The following is an 18,311-nucleotide window of genomic DNA, read 5'->3' on the forward strand; positions in this document are numbered from 1 at the left end:
TATGAAGCCAAGGCTGCTAAATAAGGCAAGGCTTTTAATGTTCATTTTTATTCTTAGTATTATAGTTATTTGCTTAATATTGCTCTTTTTTTTTTTTTTTTTTTTAGTTTTTCAATTTCTGTATATTCTATAGCATCTGGCAAAGTAACTAGTTTAGAAACCTAATAACCACCTTTCTGGGAGGGAAAATAAAGAGCAACATTTACAGGGAAAAACTCAGTAAAAGAGCTGAGGGATAATGATGATGCCAGTTCTCGGCAAACTGCCCAGCTCCCCACCCAAGTGTCAGCTTCACATCTTTCTCTCGAAAGCCTCTAAACCACCAGTCTCCACATCTCTGCACGCTGGGGTTTCACCCTGGCTTCTCGTCTCTGAAATGGCATTGCTCCAAATATCCCATTTCCCTAGCTTTACAAGTCAGCATTGGTAAAGACAAAAATCCAAAATAATGTAATTCATATCAAGATGGGAATTAATTACAGCCCCAACCCCCAACTCTTGAGTATATGCGTTTTTAAATGGGTCACTTTTTGATTCAAATGGATCTGTCATTGCAACCTTTCTGCCAGTTTATGTAGTGAAGACAATTTGGGTAACAAGGGACAACCAGGGCTGGCGGGAGGCGGGGAAGACAGAGTGCTGGAATAGAGGACAACATCTTCCTCTTTCCCATTTCTCAAGGTTTCTCACAGCTGAATGGTTTACCTCTACGATGCTATCAATAATGCTTACCATTCCATAAAACTGTTTTGGTAACTAAAAAACTACTCTTTGAAAAATCAGATCATCCAGTGGCAATCCACTTATACATTCTTTTGCTGTGGTCCCCACAAGGCCATTTGCTGCACTGACCAGTTATTAAGGATTCGGGAAGTATCTGTCCAGACTCTAGTGGAACTGAAATGCTGACGCATTCACTGCCGCTGAAGAGAGCAATCAGTCTACTTATCAAGATTCTTCTCCTGGCATTTTCCATTTGTGTGAAAACACGGCGCATTTTTAGACAACTCCTCTCTCCTTCCCCTCCCTCCTCCTCCGGCCGTCTCCTTACCTGCACCATGCTGTTCCCAGCAGCGATGGTGGCCCTTCTCCACATCCGTCTTCTGGTGGAGACCTCGCTGAGCAGCTGGGCCAGCTTGCGCTCCATCTCAGCTTGAAACACTTCATTCTGGAGCTGCTTCTCAACAACACCCAGGAGGACTACATTCAAGGTGAAACACACACAGGCCCCCAAACAAGTTAACAGTGGAGAGGAAAGAGTGTGTGCAAAGGAAATTAACCCAGGCTTACTATAAAATGCCAGTCCCTAGGAAGGAGACATTAAAAGAGGAAAGAGGGAAGATGAATGGGGTGCGGGAGAGCCCCAGGGAGGATAGGTCATGGGTCTTATCTCTAAAGTTCACAAAGACTGGTGGCTAGAAGTCCCAGGAGTTCAGCAATGCAGGAGCTTTGGAGCTAAGAGCTCCTGCTGCTGCTGCTAAGTCGCTTCAGTCGTGTCCAACTCTGTGTGACCCCATAGACGGCAGCCCACCAGGCTCCGCCGTCCCTGGGATTCTCCAGGCGAGAACACTGGAGTGGGCTGCCATTTCCTTTTCCACTAAGAGCTCCTACACAAGATCAAATGTTTTGTCTGCACTCATTTCAAAATTTCTGTAAATGGTCTGAGCTCATATTCTGTCTTGACTCAAGATTCAGACTCATTAACTGACTTGAGATAAGGAAGCCTGTCTTCAGACATCTGGATTATCTAAACAGACAACGGCTTCTCAGCATGGTATAGAAGAAAAAAAGTCTGAGTTTTTCAGCCAAAACTGGCTCAAATCCCCTTTGAGATAGGACCACGTGCAAGTCACTTAACCACTAGGAAAATTATTTTGAAAATAAAGCCACTGTACCATGCAAAGAGGTGGGGCCTTTATCAGGCATCATGTTGTACATGAGCAATGAAAACTTGCAGGGCCCAGGAACCTGTCCATAATGATGATCCCCACTTTGCAAGCTTCCTCCCACGACCGGTGAGGTACCAGGCTGCTTCCACACTGTCGTAGACTGGGCATCTTTTACTCTTTTGTGTCCCAAGTTAAAAAGCCTTTATCTGCAATTCCACAGCTATGAATATCTGACCCAAGCCCACAAGACTTTAAAACACGCTTCTTAACTGCTCACCAAGTTACCTTATTTGTCCTTATCAAACCAGACATATGAGGCTTTTAGGGGAAAAGAAGAGATGCTTGCTTGGGAACCTTGTCCTGTTCTGGTCAGAAGACTGTCAATTCCTGTTAGACTTTGTCCTGGACTTGACGTATGAATTTTAAAGAAAGCCAATCCTTTCTGTGCCATAACTCAGTGGGACATATTCTCGCGGTCGAATCTGAATCCCTTTTCTCATTCATTCTTTGCCAGGAATCTAAGGTACATGTTGCCCTGAATTTAGGGCTCAGAAACAGGAAAGGCAGTGTCCCTCTCAATACCCCAGCACAGGCTTCTTCCTCTTACAGTTTCTCAAAACATTATGTAAGTTAAACATACCTGTTCTTACCCAGGAGGACTTCAACAGCTGAGATAAGTTGAGCTGTGGGTACTGGAAGGCTATAGGAAGGAAAGAGTTAGAAAAGGGGAAAGATCTGTTAAAAAAAAAAAAAAATGTTTGCAACAGTCAGAAAGGTGAGTGTTCTAGGGAGTGAGGGATAAAGTCACAATATGCCATCTCTCCTTCACTAATCAGCTCTGCCTGTGGGCGCAAGGCTAGGGTGCCAGGCTGGGGTGAAGGCAGAGACAGTGACAGGGTCCTGAGCACATCAGCCTCCAGGAGAAAGAGGGAGAAAAGGAAAGAAAGGGCGACATCATAGGACACTGTTTTCACAGAGCTCACCCTTAAGTTCCCCTTGAAATGTCACAATTCCAGAGCAACCAGTTTTCACTCCGTGTTCCTCAGAGCCCTGGAAATTCCCAGCAATGACTCAGACAGGGTAAAGTGACCCAATGTCTGGCATACTTATTATTTCATCCATACCTGCACAATGTATCACTGAAAGTTGCTATTCGTAAATAACAATTTCATCCCTGTCTACTTCTGCATTTTACAAGTTATCCTTTTTCATTTAATTCACTTCAGTTCAGTTCAGATGCTCAGCCGTGTCTGACTCTTTGCGACCCCATGAATCACAGCACGCCAGGCCTCCCTGTCCATCACCAACTCCCGGAGTTTACTCAAACTCGTGTCCATCGAGTCGATGATGACATCCAGCCATCTCATCCTCTGTCGTCCCCGTCTCCTCCTGCCCCCAATCCCTCCCGGCATCAGGGTCTTTTCCAATGAGTCAACTCTTCGCATGAGGTGGCCAAAGTATTGGAGTTTCAGCTTCAGCATCAGTCCTTTCAATGAATATTCAGGACTGATCTCCTTTAAGATGGACTGGTTGGATCTCCTTGCAGTCCAAGGGACTCTCAAGAGTCTTCTCCAACACCACAGTTCAAAAGCATCAATTCTTCAGTGCTCAGCTTTCTTCACATTCCAACTCTCACATCCATACATGACCACTGGAAAGTTCATTTAATTAACACTACACTAAAATAACAATAAGGGCTTCCCAGGTGATTCCCAGGTAGCTCAAATGGTAAGGAATATGCCTGCAATGCAGGAGACCTGGGTTTGGTCCCTGGGTCGGGAAATCTCCTGAAGGAGGGCGTGGCTACCCACTCCAGTACTCTTGCCTGGAGAATCCCATGGACAGAGGAGCCTTGTAGGCTACAGTCCATGGGGTTGCAAAGAGTCAGACACGACTGAGTGACTAACACACAAAACACGGTAATAATCATTAAGCCTTTTGACTGTTCCATTCTGAAAAAGAATTTGATATCTTTTTCTTTCCCTTGACTTCAACTCTGGAATCTACTGTTTTTTTTGAAGTAAATATTTCCCCTATCCTGACTCCACTCCCTTTGTACTGTGAACTGAACTGTTTCCACCAGGAAGGAAGGTTTTGTTGGTTTTCATTTCTGCTTTGTTTTTCTTCTTAAATGTACACACAGTAAACCTTGGTCTTTTTGCTGTATATTTAGGTTGGTGCAAGCATAATTGCGGTCTTGGACCATGATTTTTAATTCATTATAACTAGGCTCAACACATCTTTATTAATCAAAATAGGAACCAAAACAATCAACACATCTTTGCCAATGAGAAATAAGTTTGTTTATTCCTGTAGTGTGAAAATCCATGCTTCAGGATCTGATGAACTCTTGGAAAGCATTTTCTGCATCCTGCTAGGTGTGGAAGCATTTTCTCTGCATAAAGTTGTCACAATGCTTGAAGAAGTGCTAGTAAGTTGGTGAGAGGTCAGGTGAATATGGCAGATGAGGCAGAACTTCATAGCCCAATGCATTCAACTTTTGAAGCATTGGTTGTGTGACATGTGGTCAGGTGTTGTTGTGGAAAAGAACTGGGCCCTTTCTGTTGCCCAATGCTGGCTGCAGGTGTTGCAGTTTTCAGGGTATCTCATCAAATTGCTGAGCATACTTCTCAGATGGAATGGTTTCACCAGGATTCAGAAAGCCGTAGTAGATCAGACCAGCAGCAGACCACCAAACAGTGACAATGACCTTTTTTTGGTGCAAGTCTGGCTTTGGGAAGTATCTTGGAGCTTCTTCTTGGTCCAACCACTGAGCTAGTCATTGCTAGTTGTCATATAAAATCCACTTTTCATCCCACAACACAATCTGATTGAGAAATGGCTCACTCTTGTTGTCTAGAATAAGAGGACACTTCAAAATGACAATTTTTTAAAATTTTCAGTCAGCTCACAAGGCACCCACTTATCAAGCTTTTCCACCTTTCCAATTTGCCTCAAGTACCAAATGACTGTAAAATTGTCAATGTTGAGTTCCTCAGCAACTTCTTGTGTAGTTGGAAAAGGATCAGATTTGCTGATGGCTCTCAACGCCATTGTCAACTTCCGAACTACGTTCCTCATCTTCAAGGCTTTCCTCTCCTTTGCAAAACTTCTTGAACCACCACTGCACTGTACATTCATTAGCAATTCTTTGGCCAAATGCTTTGTTGATGTTGTAAGTTGTCTCTGCTGCTTTACGACCCATTTTGAACTCAAATAAGGAAATCACTCAAATTTGCTTTTTGTTTAACATCATTTCCATAGTCTAAAATAAATATAAAATACACAGCCAGTAACAAGTCACTAGCAAAAAAAAAAAAACATAAAGCGAGAAATGGGCATTAAAATGATATATAACATAACCAAGTTTATTTAAGAAGGCGAGGGTGGGATGTTTCGAGAGAACAGCATCGAAACATGTATATTATCTAGGGTGAAACAGATCACCAGCCCAGGCTGGATGCATGAGACAAGTGCTCAGGCCTGGTGCACTGGGAAGACCCAGAGGAATCGGGTGGAGAGGGAGGTGGGAGGGGGGATCGGGATGGGGAATACATGTAAATCCATGGCTGATTCATGTCAATGTATGACAGAAACCACTACAATATTGTAAAGCAATTAGCCTCCAACTAATAAAAATAAATGAAAAAAAAAAAAAATAAGGTATTCCAATATCAAATGGCGAAGTTCAACAATGCAAAACCGCAATTACTTTTGCACCAACCTAACAGTTTTATGGGTTTTGACAAGTGCATAGAGGTGTGTAACCACCACCATAATATACAAGACACTCTCATCACTCCCCCCTCCCCCTACTCCAAGCTGCTTTCCTCACACCCTTCACCCCTGGTAACCACAGATCTGTTACTCAGTCCCTCTGGTTTCACCTTTTCCAGGACTGGTATAATCTCGGATGGCACCCTTGGCTCTCTAAAGAGAATAACAACACAAGCCTGGGGGGAGAGGAGGGCTCTGGAGGCCCACCTCCACGTGATCTGAGGAGCTCCAGTTTCATCTGATTTATATTCTGCCTTTCTGCTAGCTATTCTGTTTGAAGAGGTCCACCAACGCAAGCGCTCCCAGTCACATTCCCCGGGAGAGCACCACTCACGTTCAGCGATCTGAAGCACTGGGTACCCCAGGTAGAAACTGAACTCCACCACGCTCAGGTTTCTGAGCAGCTCGCTCACTTCAGATCCGTTCAGAAACCCCTGCGAGCCTCTGACAGCAAAGACGATGTTCACAGGGCCCCGGCGAGGAGCCAGCCTCGAAGATCCCACAGTGATATTCAAGATCTGAAAGAAAGAAATCGGAATAAGTTTCTAAGATAAATTAAAACGTCCAGCTAAAAGCTTGACTATGATTTCTCTCTCACAATTTCCCTCACCAAATTTTTTTTTTTTTTAAGAATATTTTTAAAGGAAGAGTAATTGGCTTCACAGCCAGGTTCCCTTTTGTAATAATTTAAAACCCTCAGTTTATTGAAAACGTTTTTTTACATTAAGTAGAGAACTGAGCACATGTATTTATAGTTGCTCCCCTTTTCGTTCCCACCCCAAATCCCACTAATATAACAATAAGATGAACAAAGGGGAATAAATCTACAAAGACACCGAGAAAAGAAGAAAACCAGAGATTCTGTCAAATTCCTGGAAGCTGGAGACAGGGTGGGAATCATGTTGATACAAACCAAAACGGAGGGAACCAAAACCCCAAAACACACACATGCACAGACCACAGTGGACTGAGATGGGTCTCCTCCAGGGGCCCCAGGAGGCCTCCTCCCAGAGATCTGCAGAACTGAGACCAGAGTGGGCTGCAGGACAGCCGCTGGGGTCACTAGGTAAAGGCTGGGTGCCAACCACTGATTCGGGTATCTCCCACCCCTCTCCCTTCCCACGTCCCACCCAGGCCAACTCAGAAGGGCTAGCAGCCCCAGCTCCACCCCAGGAAGCTGAAGAGCTGCTCCCTGAGGAAGATGAGCTCCTGGTCTGAGAGGGCCCAAGACCCGTTGTGGGGCAGCCTCTAAGCAGGAAGATGGGTGAAAATAACCACAGTGCACACAGGCGACAAAGAAGGAAAAGGAGTGAAAAGGAGGAGCTGTTCTACCATGAAAAATACATCAACACACCTCACCCCCAGGATACAACCTCCTCATCTCATATGACAGTTGCCTGCCCCTGACCAAATACTGCCTGGTACCCAAGGCTCCAGTGAACTCTCCCATCAGGAGAGAGGGATGATGTAGACACAGACTCTACAGCTGTAGGGGAAAGATGAACGAGGTGCTAAAACCACCTTCTTCCTCATTCCTAAAGACAACCACTAATGGTCAGCAGATGCTTACAGAAAACTATTAGCATGAAAGTGAAGACCCAAGATAAACATAGAACAATGGCAAAGAATGCAGAGAAAACTTAGGACATGGAAGACAACTTTTAAAAATTCTAATTAACATACTCAGAAACTTTCAAGGGAATACTGTAACATCATTCAAGACAAGCCTGCATTATTACAGGAAGCCTGCAATGAAACAAAGAACAAATAACAATGAAAAACAAATGATAGCTAAAAGAAAATTCAATAGAGGAAATGAACAATGTAATGAACACAGCTGAAGACTACATCAACAACTTGGAGGACAAGATTTAGAAATCTGTAAAAGTAGGGAACTTCAAAGAGAGGTAGAAGGACTTCCCTGGTGGTCCAGTGGTTAAGAATCCACCTTCCAATGCAGGGGACTTGGGTTTGATTCCTGGTCAGAAACTAAGATCCCACATGTTGCAGGACAATGAAGCCCATGTGCCTAAACTACTGAGCCTGCCTGTGCCACTACTAGAGAGAAGCCCCAACGCTGCAATGAAGAGCCTGCACACCGCAACAAAAGATCCCACATGCTGCAACTAAGACCTGACCCAGCCAAAAATACATAAATATTAAAGACAGAGAGAGATGGAAAAAGTAACTAATATGCATGGGGAATCCAGGATCACCAAAATCTTTTTAACATGAATTCAAAAAAGAGAAACAAAGAATATGGAGGAATAAATATCAAAGAAATGTAAAAACATCAGTTTCCATGTGGTACAAAGCCTGTTCTTTGATTAGTACCATATTCTGTTCATACAGTGAAGCACTGCATTTCATGGTATTCCATAAAATGAAATTCCATACTATGAAACTCTGGTGTATTCAGGCATTCCCCTCATTGGATATTTAAGTTGATACTGTTCTTTTCTAGAACATTCTTACATTTCCCACATAGGCCCATCTCTCTTCAGCTCACCACATCTGAGCTCCCTGGTTATTGGGCCACTCCGTAAACTTTCAAAATATACTTTAGTCTATTCATGCTCTGTGGGCTCAATGCCATGGAAAGAGATGCTCTCTAATCCATGAAAACCGAATCTCCTCTGCTGTAGGGAATTAGTAAGAGTTAAGTGTGTCTGAAAGAAACCATTAAGAAACGGGTTCCTCTTCAAAAGATAAAGCATCTTGCTCTGCACTCAAGGCTGTGCTCACCTGCACCGTGAGGTTGTACCCCCCCTGCCGGTGTTTCCTCACTTCTGAGAGAGCTGTCATCAGGCCTTTCTCGATGCGCTGGGTGAAGTTGCAGAAGCCGGTGTCCACACTCTGAGGCACAAACTGTAGCACTGAAAAGAAGGACAGCAACACAGTCCCCTGAACCAGGCGTTTCTTGAGTATTTAAAATGAGGAGAGGGACAAACCAGTGTCTAAATCAATGAACTCTGACCCATAGTACATGGTTAAGTTCTATAAAATTATTATTTTACTGAGGGATAGTGGGTGTACATGATTATGTAAGTTTCAGGTGTACAACACACTGATTCACAATTTTTAAAGGCTATATTTCATTTATAGTTATAAAATACTAGCTATATTCCCTGTGCTATACAATATATCCTTGTAGCTTATTTATTTTATACATAGTAGTTTGCAACCCCTTAATCTCTTACATCTATATTGTCCCCACCCTTGGTTCTCTCCACTTGTAAACACTAGTTTGTTGTCAACGAGTCTGTTTCTTTTCTGTTATATTCACTAGCCTGATTTATTTTTTAGATTCTGCATAAGTGATATCTCATAGTATTTGTCTTTCTCTGTCTGACTTAATTTCACTTAGCATAATACCCTCTAAGTCCATCCATGTTCTTGCAAATGGCAAAATTTTCATTCCTTTTTATGGATGAAGAGTATATATATATATATATATATATATATATATATATATATAGGGATTCCCAGGTGCTCAGCAGTAAAGAATCTGCCTGCCAATGCAGGAAACACAGGAGATGCAAGTTCGATCCCTGTGTCAGGAAGACCCCCTGGAAGAATAAATGGCAACCCACTCCAATATTCTTGCTGGGAAATTCACATGGACAGAGGAGCCTGGCGGGTTACAGTCCATGGGGTCGCCAAGAGTCTAACATGACTGAGCATCACATCACACACACACACATCACATCTTCATCCATTCATCTGTTGATAGGCACTTGGGTGCTTCCATGTCTTGGGTTATTGAAAATAATGCTGCTATGAACACTGAGGTGCATGTATCTTTTTAAATTAGTGTTTTCATTCTTTTGGATACACATCCAAGAGTGGAATTGCTGGGTCATACGGTAGTTCTATTTTCAGGTTTTTGAGAAACCTCCATACTGTTTTCCATAGTGGCTGCACCAATTTACATTCCCACCAACAGTGTACAAGGGTCCATGATATATTATTTACATGTATCATATCACGGAAATGTGGAAAGCTAACTGTACCAAAGGACTACATGCAATGTGAAGTGACTCATACCATTTTAAAATGGAAAAATATCTAAGATAATAACTGGGGCATCAAAAGATACAACACTGAAACATTTGAAATATAAATAAATTCACTAGTGATGAATTCTTAAGTATGTATGGGTGAAATGACATGTTATCTGATATTGTTTTAAAACACTCTAGCTTCCTCAAAAAAATCTGTGTGAGATAAAAGAAACAAAATTGGGAAAATGTTGATAATTTTTTAAGTTTGTATACACATATGTGGGCTAACTGCAGTATTCTTTCTACTTCTGTATGTTTTTAGAAGTCCATAATAAAAAGTTAAATGACATTAAGGAATTACAGCTAATCTCAGGGGGTGTGACAATGATACTGTGAATAGATGTGTGTATGTATGCATGTGTATGTTTTATGTGTGTGTATATATATGTTTAATAGTCTTACCTTTTAGAGTCACAGGCTAAAATATTTATGAATGAGATGACACGAGGCCATATCAAAATAACATGAGAGGAGGGGGTTTATCTGGGGACAAAGATGTAACAAAACTGGCTAGGAGCTGAAAATTGTTGTGTGTTAGTCACTCAGTTGTGTCCGACTCTTTGCAACCCCATGGACTGTAGCCCTGCAGGTTCCTTTGTCCCCGGGGATTCTCCAGGCAAGAATACTAGAGTGCGTCGTCATGCCCTCCTTCAGGGGATCTTCACAACCCAGGGATCTTCCCAACCCAGGGTTTGAACCCAGGTCTCCTGCATTGCAGGCGGATTCTTCACTGTCTGAGCCACCAATTGTTGAAGCCGTACAATGAGTACCTAGGGATTCATTATATTATTCTGTGCACTTTTATATAAGCTGGAAATTCTCCATCATTATAAAGTTTTTTGAAATTTTGAATAACAAATTTCGACACAATCCTCCCCAAAGTATTTTAAAACATAAAAAATAAAATGAAACTCTATTTACAAATCAGAAAAACTATACTTAAGTCTTCTTACCTGTTTGAACTTGGAACCTGGACTCTGGCACAAGGAAGGAGGGTTTCACAGCCAAGATTAAAGGAGTTTGGTCTCGTACAAGTTTACTATTTATAAGTACATTGATGACTGATATTGCCGTGTAAACAAAGGGACCAGATGTTACCAGAAAAGTGAAGTCAGCGAATAGTTCATAAACCTATAAAGACAAAAGACATTAAATAGAAAATTTGAGGGTAACATAATTCAAAGTAAAGGAAGTTGTATTGAGTAGAAAAATAATAAAGTTAAAAAAATAATTTTAAATGAAGGGGTATGGCTTCAGAGATAATTAAAATTTTATTTTAGTTATTCCTCTCACATATCTGTCAACTTTCTCAACAAAAGCACAAAATTACAAGAGCAAGGACTGTGAAAAAGAAGAATAGTTAATAATAGGAACCAAATAAGGAATTAAGAAAAATTCAAGGTGTTTTATTGTATTTAACCCACATAAAAAGGAGCACTTAATCTATGAAGCAGAGCTATCCACAAGAAGTACCTGAGCCACATATGTAATTTTTAAATTTCTAGTAGCCACATTAAAAAAATAAAATAAACAGGTGAAATTAATTTTAAAGCATTTTACTTAAACCATATATGATATGTCATCTCAATTGCAGGCAATGCAAAAACATGATTAATGAGATACTCTGCATTCCCTTTTGCACTGAGTCTTTGAAATCTGGTGTGTATCTTGCACTGACAGCACATCTCACTCGGGACAAGCCCCATTCCACGTGCTCAACAGCCACACATGGCTCGTGGCTCTGTTCAAGATGACGCCAGGCTAGAATGTGGCTTTGTGAGCTCAGCAGCAAGGGACAGGAGGCACCAGCAGGAATCCAGCCTAAAGCACCTAGAAACCCATCTCACGCGACGCACAGAAACATACATACACACTCACTCTAAACTCTCATCCAAGCCCTTTCATGTATATCAAGGGAAGCGAGATCCTTAGGGCATCACCCCAGACTCAAGTCTTACAGCCCTTTGTTCCCACTCTGCCAACACGCCCCCTGATGGACTAAACCTGGCCTCATCTGGGGTCAGAAAGGCTTCCTTGGAGAACTGGATGTCTGAGGGGTGATCCAAAGGAAGAGAACGTGTCCACCAGGAGGAGGGAGGGGGGAAGAGGAAAGCAAATGTCCTGCTCCCACTGTGATGTGCAATCCAGCCAAGCTCCCCCTGCAGATTTCCACACCATGCGGACCCACCTTGAGCTCCACCACACGGTTGAAATGGGTCCTCAACACCTCTTTGATGGATGTGATGATATACTCCTGCACGGCTCTGCGGGCCAGCACTGCAAGGCAGGTTAGTGTCATTATGAATGGGCTCCCTTGGTCTCAGTGTGGAGAAAAAAGACCCAGTGCGTTCTCCTCCCTCCTCCCAGCTCCACCTTCCCTGACCACTCGGCTCCCTGCCTGCTCCACCTCTCCTGCCATCTTCTTCCTTTCTATCCCGCATCCCCATCCCAACCAACAAGCAGAGCCAGGCTGCTGATCAACCGCACTTTGTACTTCAGTGCGTATGAACAGGACACTGGCTTAATGCACACCTGCCACTTCTCAGGAGGAACAAGTGGGAAAGTCTGACGGGAGGCCACAGTCGCCAGACTTGTTCAGACATGACATCCGGGGTACTCCAGTTTTCTGCAACTAAAGTGGCCGAGCAGCTGCAAGAGAAGCTGCTGCCTGTCGGCCGGTAACTCAGACGGCAGGCCGGGGAGAAGGTCAAGGTCTGTGACCCAGTTCAGAGGATACTAAGTCACCCCATGTTGCTCTCCTCGGCTTCTCTGATGGCCCAGATGGTAAAGAATCTGCCTGCAATGCAGGAGACCCAGATTTGACCCCTAGCTCAGGAAGATCCCCTAGAGAAGGGAATGGCTACCCACTCCAGCATTCTTGCCTGGGGAATTCTATGGGCAGAGGAGCCTGGCAGGCTAGTCTGTGGGGTCAGAGAGAGTCAGATACCACTGAGTGACTAACACTTTCATGTAAGAACAAAGTGCCCCCTCTTTTCCAGGAAAAGTGAGAACAGTAAATGAGTAAGAAATTGCAGTAGAGGCCCTTACACATTTGTCCAACTAACTGCTTGAACTAAACATGAAGGTGTTTAACTGTGTCATCTATGCATCCAATGGGTTATGAGCTCCAAAGACAAAGATCCTAGCAAACACTTCTAAGGCTCATTTAAATCTGTTTTCACTGCTGTTCATCTGTAATATTTTGTGGGCACTTAACTATATAGGCCAGGCATTGGGTTAAGTATTTTATATGCATTAACGCATTGAAATCTCTATAACAATCCAAAGAAGTAAGTGCCACCATCCTCCCTGTTTAACAGTTGAGGAAACAGAGGCTTAGAGAAGCTAACTGCCCAGAGAACTCATGAGAGCTGGTACAGCAGTGAGGAGCTGTCTGGGTCCAGAGCTTATACTTTGCCCCAATGCTGCACTTTACACACGTGTTTCCTATGAGCACCTTCTGAACATCACCCCAACTGAGAGAAGGGATGTGAAGCAGGGCCTTACCAGTTGTGATCAGATAGGCGTCAGGAACCGTAATATCACACACATATGGCGACTTGGTGGTGACCAGCGCTGGAGTATGAACTGATGCTTCGGGAGTGGGGGTGGTCACGGGCTGAAGGGACAGTGCGGGGAGAACCGTGCCGCCCCCGTGGGGATCCTGACCGGCGGGTCTGCTGTTCAGGGTGGTGTGACCAGAATTCTCAGGGGCAACACTGGTACCAGATGTGCTTGGTTCAGCGGAGGTGTTCCTCGGCAAATCCGCGGGTGTGAAGGACAGCCCACGCGGACCACCGGTAGGCTCTGTAGGCAGAGGCGAGGGGGTCACGTCAGGAACAGACGAGGATGCTGACGGCAGATACCCGGCGGTGACCAGCACTGTGCTGGTCGGGGTGACTTCCGAGAAAGAGGGTAAGACAGACGTGTGATGGTTTATAGCACTGATATCACCAGAAGGTGTCGGGGTTGAAAAGAGAGAAGGTTCAGTTAAAATAGCTGAAGTAGGGACAGCAGTCCAAAGTGACATGAAGTGAGAGTCAGCAGTCAAAACGGGCTCGGAGCTGGACGGCACCAGCGTGGTGACTGCGGATTCACGGGACATGAGTGAAAACTCAACAGAGGAGGTAGTTTCAGTGAAAGCTGAGGTAAAATGAGCTTCAGTATCTGTCAGCGACACTGTGGGCGCTTCGGAAAACGTCAGAGAATCAGAGGGAAAGCTGGAGTGTCGTGACATTTCAGAGTAACCAGGGAGGAGGGTGAACGCGCTTAAAAGACAGTCTGAGCTTGGCCAGGGCTGAGAAAACTGCAGGTTTGTGGAGCCGGGAACAGAGAGCTGCGGTGACTGAGAATTGATCACGTCGGTCAATGTAGGTGTCTCAACCAAGCTGGAAAACGCCTGAGAAACAAAGGTAGACAGATCCCTTGACCTCAGAGACGGAGAAGCAAATACTTCTGAAGACGGAGGGACCCCGCTGCTGTATTCCAGTGGTGGAGTAGAGAAAAAGCTGGACGCAGAACCCCAAATACTTGCAGTTTCATGTTGGGAAAAACTGACAGGTTCTCGGTCCGGGAAAAGCGAAGACTCTGCCGGCGGGTCCGAACTGTAAGATGGAAAAAGACCTGGGCCGCTGACGGCAAGCGACGGTGTGTTTCTGTTTGCTGTGATGGGGAAAGAAGAGTTGAGAAGGATGCTGGGGGTGACCGAGGACGGCACGGCTGTCACGCTGGACGGCATCACTTGAGCGATAGAGGAGGAGCCCAGAGCAGCATCGGGTGACACAGGTTCCGAGAGGCGGCCGCGGAGAGGGTACACCTGCACGGTCACAACACCGCTCATCTCCCCCTCGGCTGAAACACCGACGCCGGTGGCTGAGATTTCCCCGGACGGAGAAGAGAGAGGAACCATCGGCCTGGAGGGGAAAAGCGTATTGAACTCTTGAGACTCTTCCTCAAATTCAGGGAAGTCCGTGATGACGCTGCTCAGTGGAGAGATGCTGCTGGCTCCCAAGGGGGTGGGGGACAGGGTCTCAGCACCATCCCCCGATCCCGCATCCTTCTCCGTGAAGGTCGTTGACAGCACGGGCCGGGAGGACACCTCAGTGCAGGACACATACTGCGTGTACTGCCTGAACAAAGACACCGGGCTCCGGACATGGGAGTCACCCGCACCACTTGGGACCACTGAGTGGCCAGGCAACTCTGATGCCTCACGGGAGTCGCCGGAAAGAAAGGGGTTATGTGACACACTGGCGGATTGAGCAGAAAAGGATCCAGACGCCAGAGGAGTTGGAAACAAAGCCCAGTGTGCACTGCTGCTGCTGAAAGCAAGGACCATCGGCGACAGAGCTGCAGAACGGCGTGTGCCTGGAGGGACGGTTTTGTCTAGGCTCTGACCCAAAGCAGTGGTGACATCAGGGTACCTGTCTGTATCTGTGGCCAGAGCATCCCCTGGAGGCGGTGAGACCTGCCCTGATGGGGGAGATGGCTGCTGAGTAACATCATCACCTGGTAGCCAGGACTCTGAAGACTGCGAGCTAAGAAGGAGGGTTCCTGAGCCCTGTGCTCCTGAAACCATGATCTCTGGCAAAGTCCTGCTTGACATGTGCCCACAAGCATCAGAAGGATAAAATGGCAAATTCCTACTAGGCATTGGAATTATGCCCTCGGAAGTGGGAAAAGCTGACCGAAAAGCACTGAAATGACCAGGGAGCTCAGCATACGTGGTTGGTTGTTTCACTGTGTTTAGCCAGGCTGATGTCACTTCTTCATCTTGTAAAGGTATGACGGGTAACGATGGAGTCAGCACGGAGTCTAAGGTTTCCTTGGGCAGCTCCGGCGGGCTGACTGTGACGTATCGTACCGGCGAAACCACGCGCGAGGCGGTCCAATAAGTCTCTGGCAAGAAGTTGTCCATTTCATCGTCATCCAGGACCTCGTTGCTCGTCACTGCCACATAATTTGCCGCAAAGATGCTGGGATCTGCTGTACTTTGGGTCCATTTTCCTTGGTTAAAAAAGGCTGTATCAAAAGCCGTGGTGGATGGAGATGATGTGACGTGGAGAGAACTGCTTTGCGGGGACCCTGGAGCGGTTTCTGTTAAGGCCACGTATGCAGTGCTGGGCACAGTGCTTTCCCTCAGCATGAGCTCCACGGAGGAGAAAGAAAGATTGTGCTGTTCCAGACGGAGCTCATCTAAGAAAATAACAGCCAAGTTCAGTTGAAAGGCAATGAAAAGTCACACTGCTAACATTTTGTTTCAGATATGAAAATATTCTCCATCAACAGATACCCACTCACTGAATATCCACGATTCAAAAAAGTTAAACAACCAATTGAAAGCCAGAAATTGCCAGAGTTAACTGTCAGCATAATACCTGCAAACATTCATAAATTTGAGCACCACTTTTTACTTAAGCATGTTGGGTCTGTCTTTCTGTATACACACACTGACATGTTCTTTTTGCCTTCTCACACCCCCACAGAATACTATAAATAGAGGAGGACTTACGGAGCTGTCTCATCTCTTCTCCCTCATTTATCGCTGAGAAAGAGAAGGTCGGAGAAGGTAATTAAATCAGTTACGTGACCACCCAGATGCAGGTGGAGCTGGAATCTTAGTAGAAGCCTGCCTTGATGCCCAAGCCCGTTTTCCTATTCTTTCAGAAGAGTTGGCTCTTATGAGAAATGAACATGACTACTCTGACAGCATCACTCAGTACGCAGGGAAGAGAGTTCAGCAGTTTCCTGGTTATAGGGCCTTCCACATCCAGGCTGCAGACTACCTCCAGGCTCACCTCTCATCCTTCCCTGCTCCACTCACACCGTCCCAACTACGCTCTGGCCCAATGAGCTACCTGCAGTTCCCCAAGCCCAGATCCTCTGTGGCTCAGTGATCTGCACATTCCCCTCTCTCTCTGCCTGGGATGCCCTTCCCCTGCTCTCCACCTGGATTGTTTCTACCGGCCCTGCAGATACAGCCCAGGTACCACCTCCCTCCTCAATGCTCCAAAGGCAGGTGAGTGTCTCTCCCTAGTTTTCTACCTGCCACATCCCTGATCATGTCCCACTGAAATGAACTGTCTGCTCATTACACTCTGAGCGTTTTGAGGACAGAAACTATTGATCTCTCTCCCTAGTGCCTAGCACAGTGAGTGACTTATACTAACAGCTCAATAAGTGAAAAATGAAAGTCGCTCAGTCGTGTCTGACTCTTTGCAACCCCACGGACTATACAGTCCATGGAATTCTCCATGCCAGAATACTGGAGTGGGTAGACATTCCCTTCTTGAGGGGATCTTCCCAACCCAGGGATCAAAACCAGGTCTCCTGCACTGCAGGTAGATTCTTTACCAGCTGAGCCACAAGGGAAGTCCAAGAATACTAGAGTGGGTAGCCTATCTCCTCTCAGTGGATCTTGCTGACCCAGGAATTGAACTGGGATCTCCTGCACTGCAGGCGAAATCTTTAGGAACTGAGCTATCAGTAAATTTCAATAAACAGCTGTTAAGTGAATGAATGAATAAATGAGTGAATGAACGTGTCTGAGGACCAAGTTCTGATATGTGCCAAAAGCATTCTATCATCCTCTCAAACTTTCATATTCTTCATCCTTGGGATAGTGTCATGATCATTTAAGTGATTTAGGTATTTCCACCTATAATTCAGATATACTGTACAGAGAGGCAGGAAATACAATGGCCCAGACCCCTGATGGAAGGCCCAGGGCACAGGTCTTAGAGGAATATTTAAATAGAAAGCCTACAGGGACACTGCACCAGTCAGCTTAATGCTCAGTCATGAGTGCAAAGTTAAAAATCACAAAATACATAAGAATTCAGGTACTATGAAAAAGAGTCAAGAGAAACCTCCCCCAAAAGTGAAAAGAGAATTCCACACAAATGGTATCAGAACTGTAAAGACTTCAGATACTGGAATGGTGTACATTTTTCAAAGTATGTCTAATTCATTTAAATAATAAAGAAAGAACTGAAAACATGAATAAGGAGCAAGAGTCTATGAAAAAAATTGACCAGAAAGATTTGAAAAACAACCAAAAGAACATTTGGAAATGAAAAAATATAATAATTAAACATTGTAAACTCAATAGTGAATAATAGTGAAAGTTGCTCAGTCGTGTCCGGCTCTTTGCGACCCCATGGACTATACAGTCCATGGAATTCTCCAGGCCAGAATACTGGAGTGGGTAGCCATTCCGTTCTCCAGGGGATCTTCCCAACTCAGGGATCAAACCCGGGTCTCCCGCATTGCAGGTGGATTCTTTACCAGCTAAGCCACAAGGGAAGCCCAAGAATACTGGACTGGGTAGCCTATCTCCTCTCAGTGGATCGTCCCAACCCAGGAATCAAACCAGGATCTCCTGCATTGCAGGTGGATTCTTTACCAACTGAGCTATCAGGGAAGCCCTTTAAACTCAATATACAATATAAAATACACAATAAACAGCAACTCAGACATAGCTGAAGAGAGCTTTAGTGAACTGGGGATCAGACCTGGAAATTATTCAGAATGGAGCACAGAGGAACAAAAGGAGGAGACATACAAAAGAAACATATAGAAC

General features: G+C 44.9%; 1 protein-coding gene across 1 annotated transcript in view; it reads right to left on the reverse strand.

Annotated features, from left to right (window-relative positions):
- The window catches only part of KIAA1549 (KIAA1549 ortholog), a 124,338-nt gene that overhangs the window by 63,247 nt on the left and 42,780 nt on the right, over positions 1–18,311 (reverse strand). Inside the window, exons 3-9 of the mRNA XM_061166544.1 lie at positions 13,238–15,925; positions 11,919–12,007; positions 10,684–10,861; positions 8,412–8,542; positions 6,001–6,184; positions 2,530–2,589; positions 1,052–1,200 (exon numbers count right to left, since the gene is read on the reverse strand). Coding sequence (XP_061022527.1) covers positions 1,052–1,200; positions 2,530–2,589; positions 6,001–6,184; positions 8,412–8,542; positions 10,684–10,861; positions 11,919–12,007; positions 13,238–15,925 — 3,479 coding nt within the window. The remainder of the gene's footprint in view (positions 1–1,051; positions 1,201–2,529; positions 2,590–6,000; positions 6,185–8,411; positions 8,543–10,683; positions 10,862–11,918; positions 12,008–13,237; positions 15,926–18,311) is intronic.

This window comes from Dama dama, chromosome 18 (assembly GCF_033118175.1).
Source record: "Dama dama isolate Ldn47 chromosome 18, ASM3311817v1, whole genome shotgun sequence".
NCBI classification, from domain to species: Eukaryota; Metazoa; Chordata; class Mammalia; order Artiodactyla; family Cervidae; genus Dama; species Dama dama.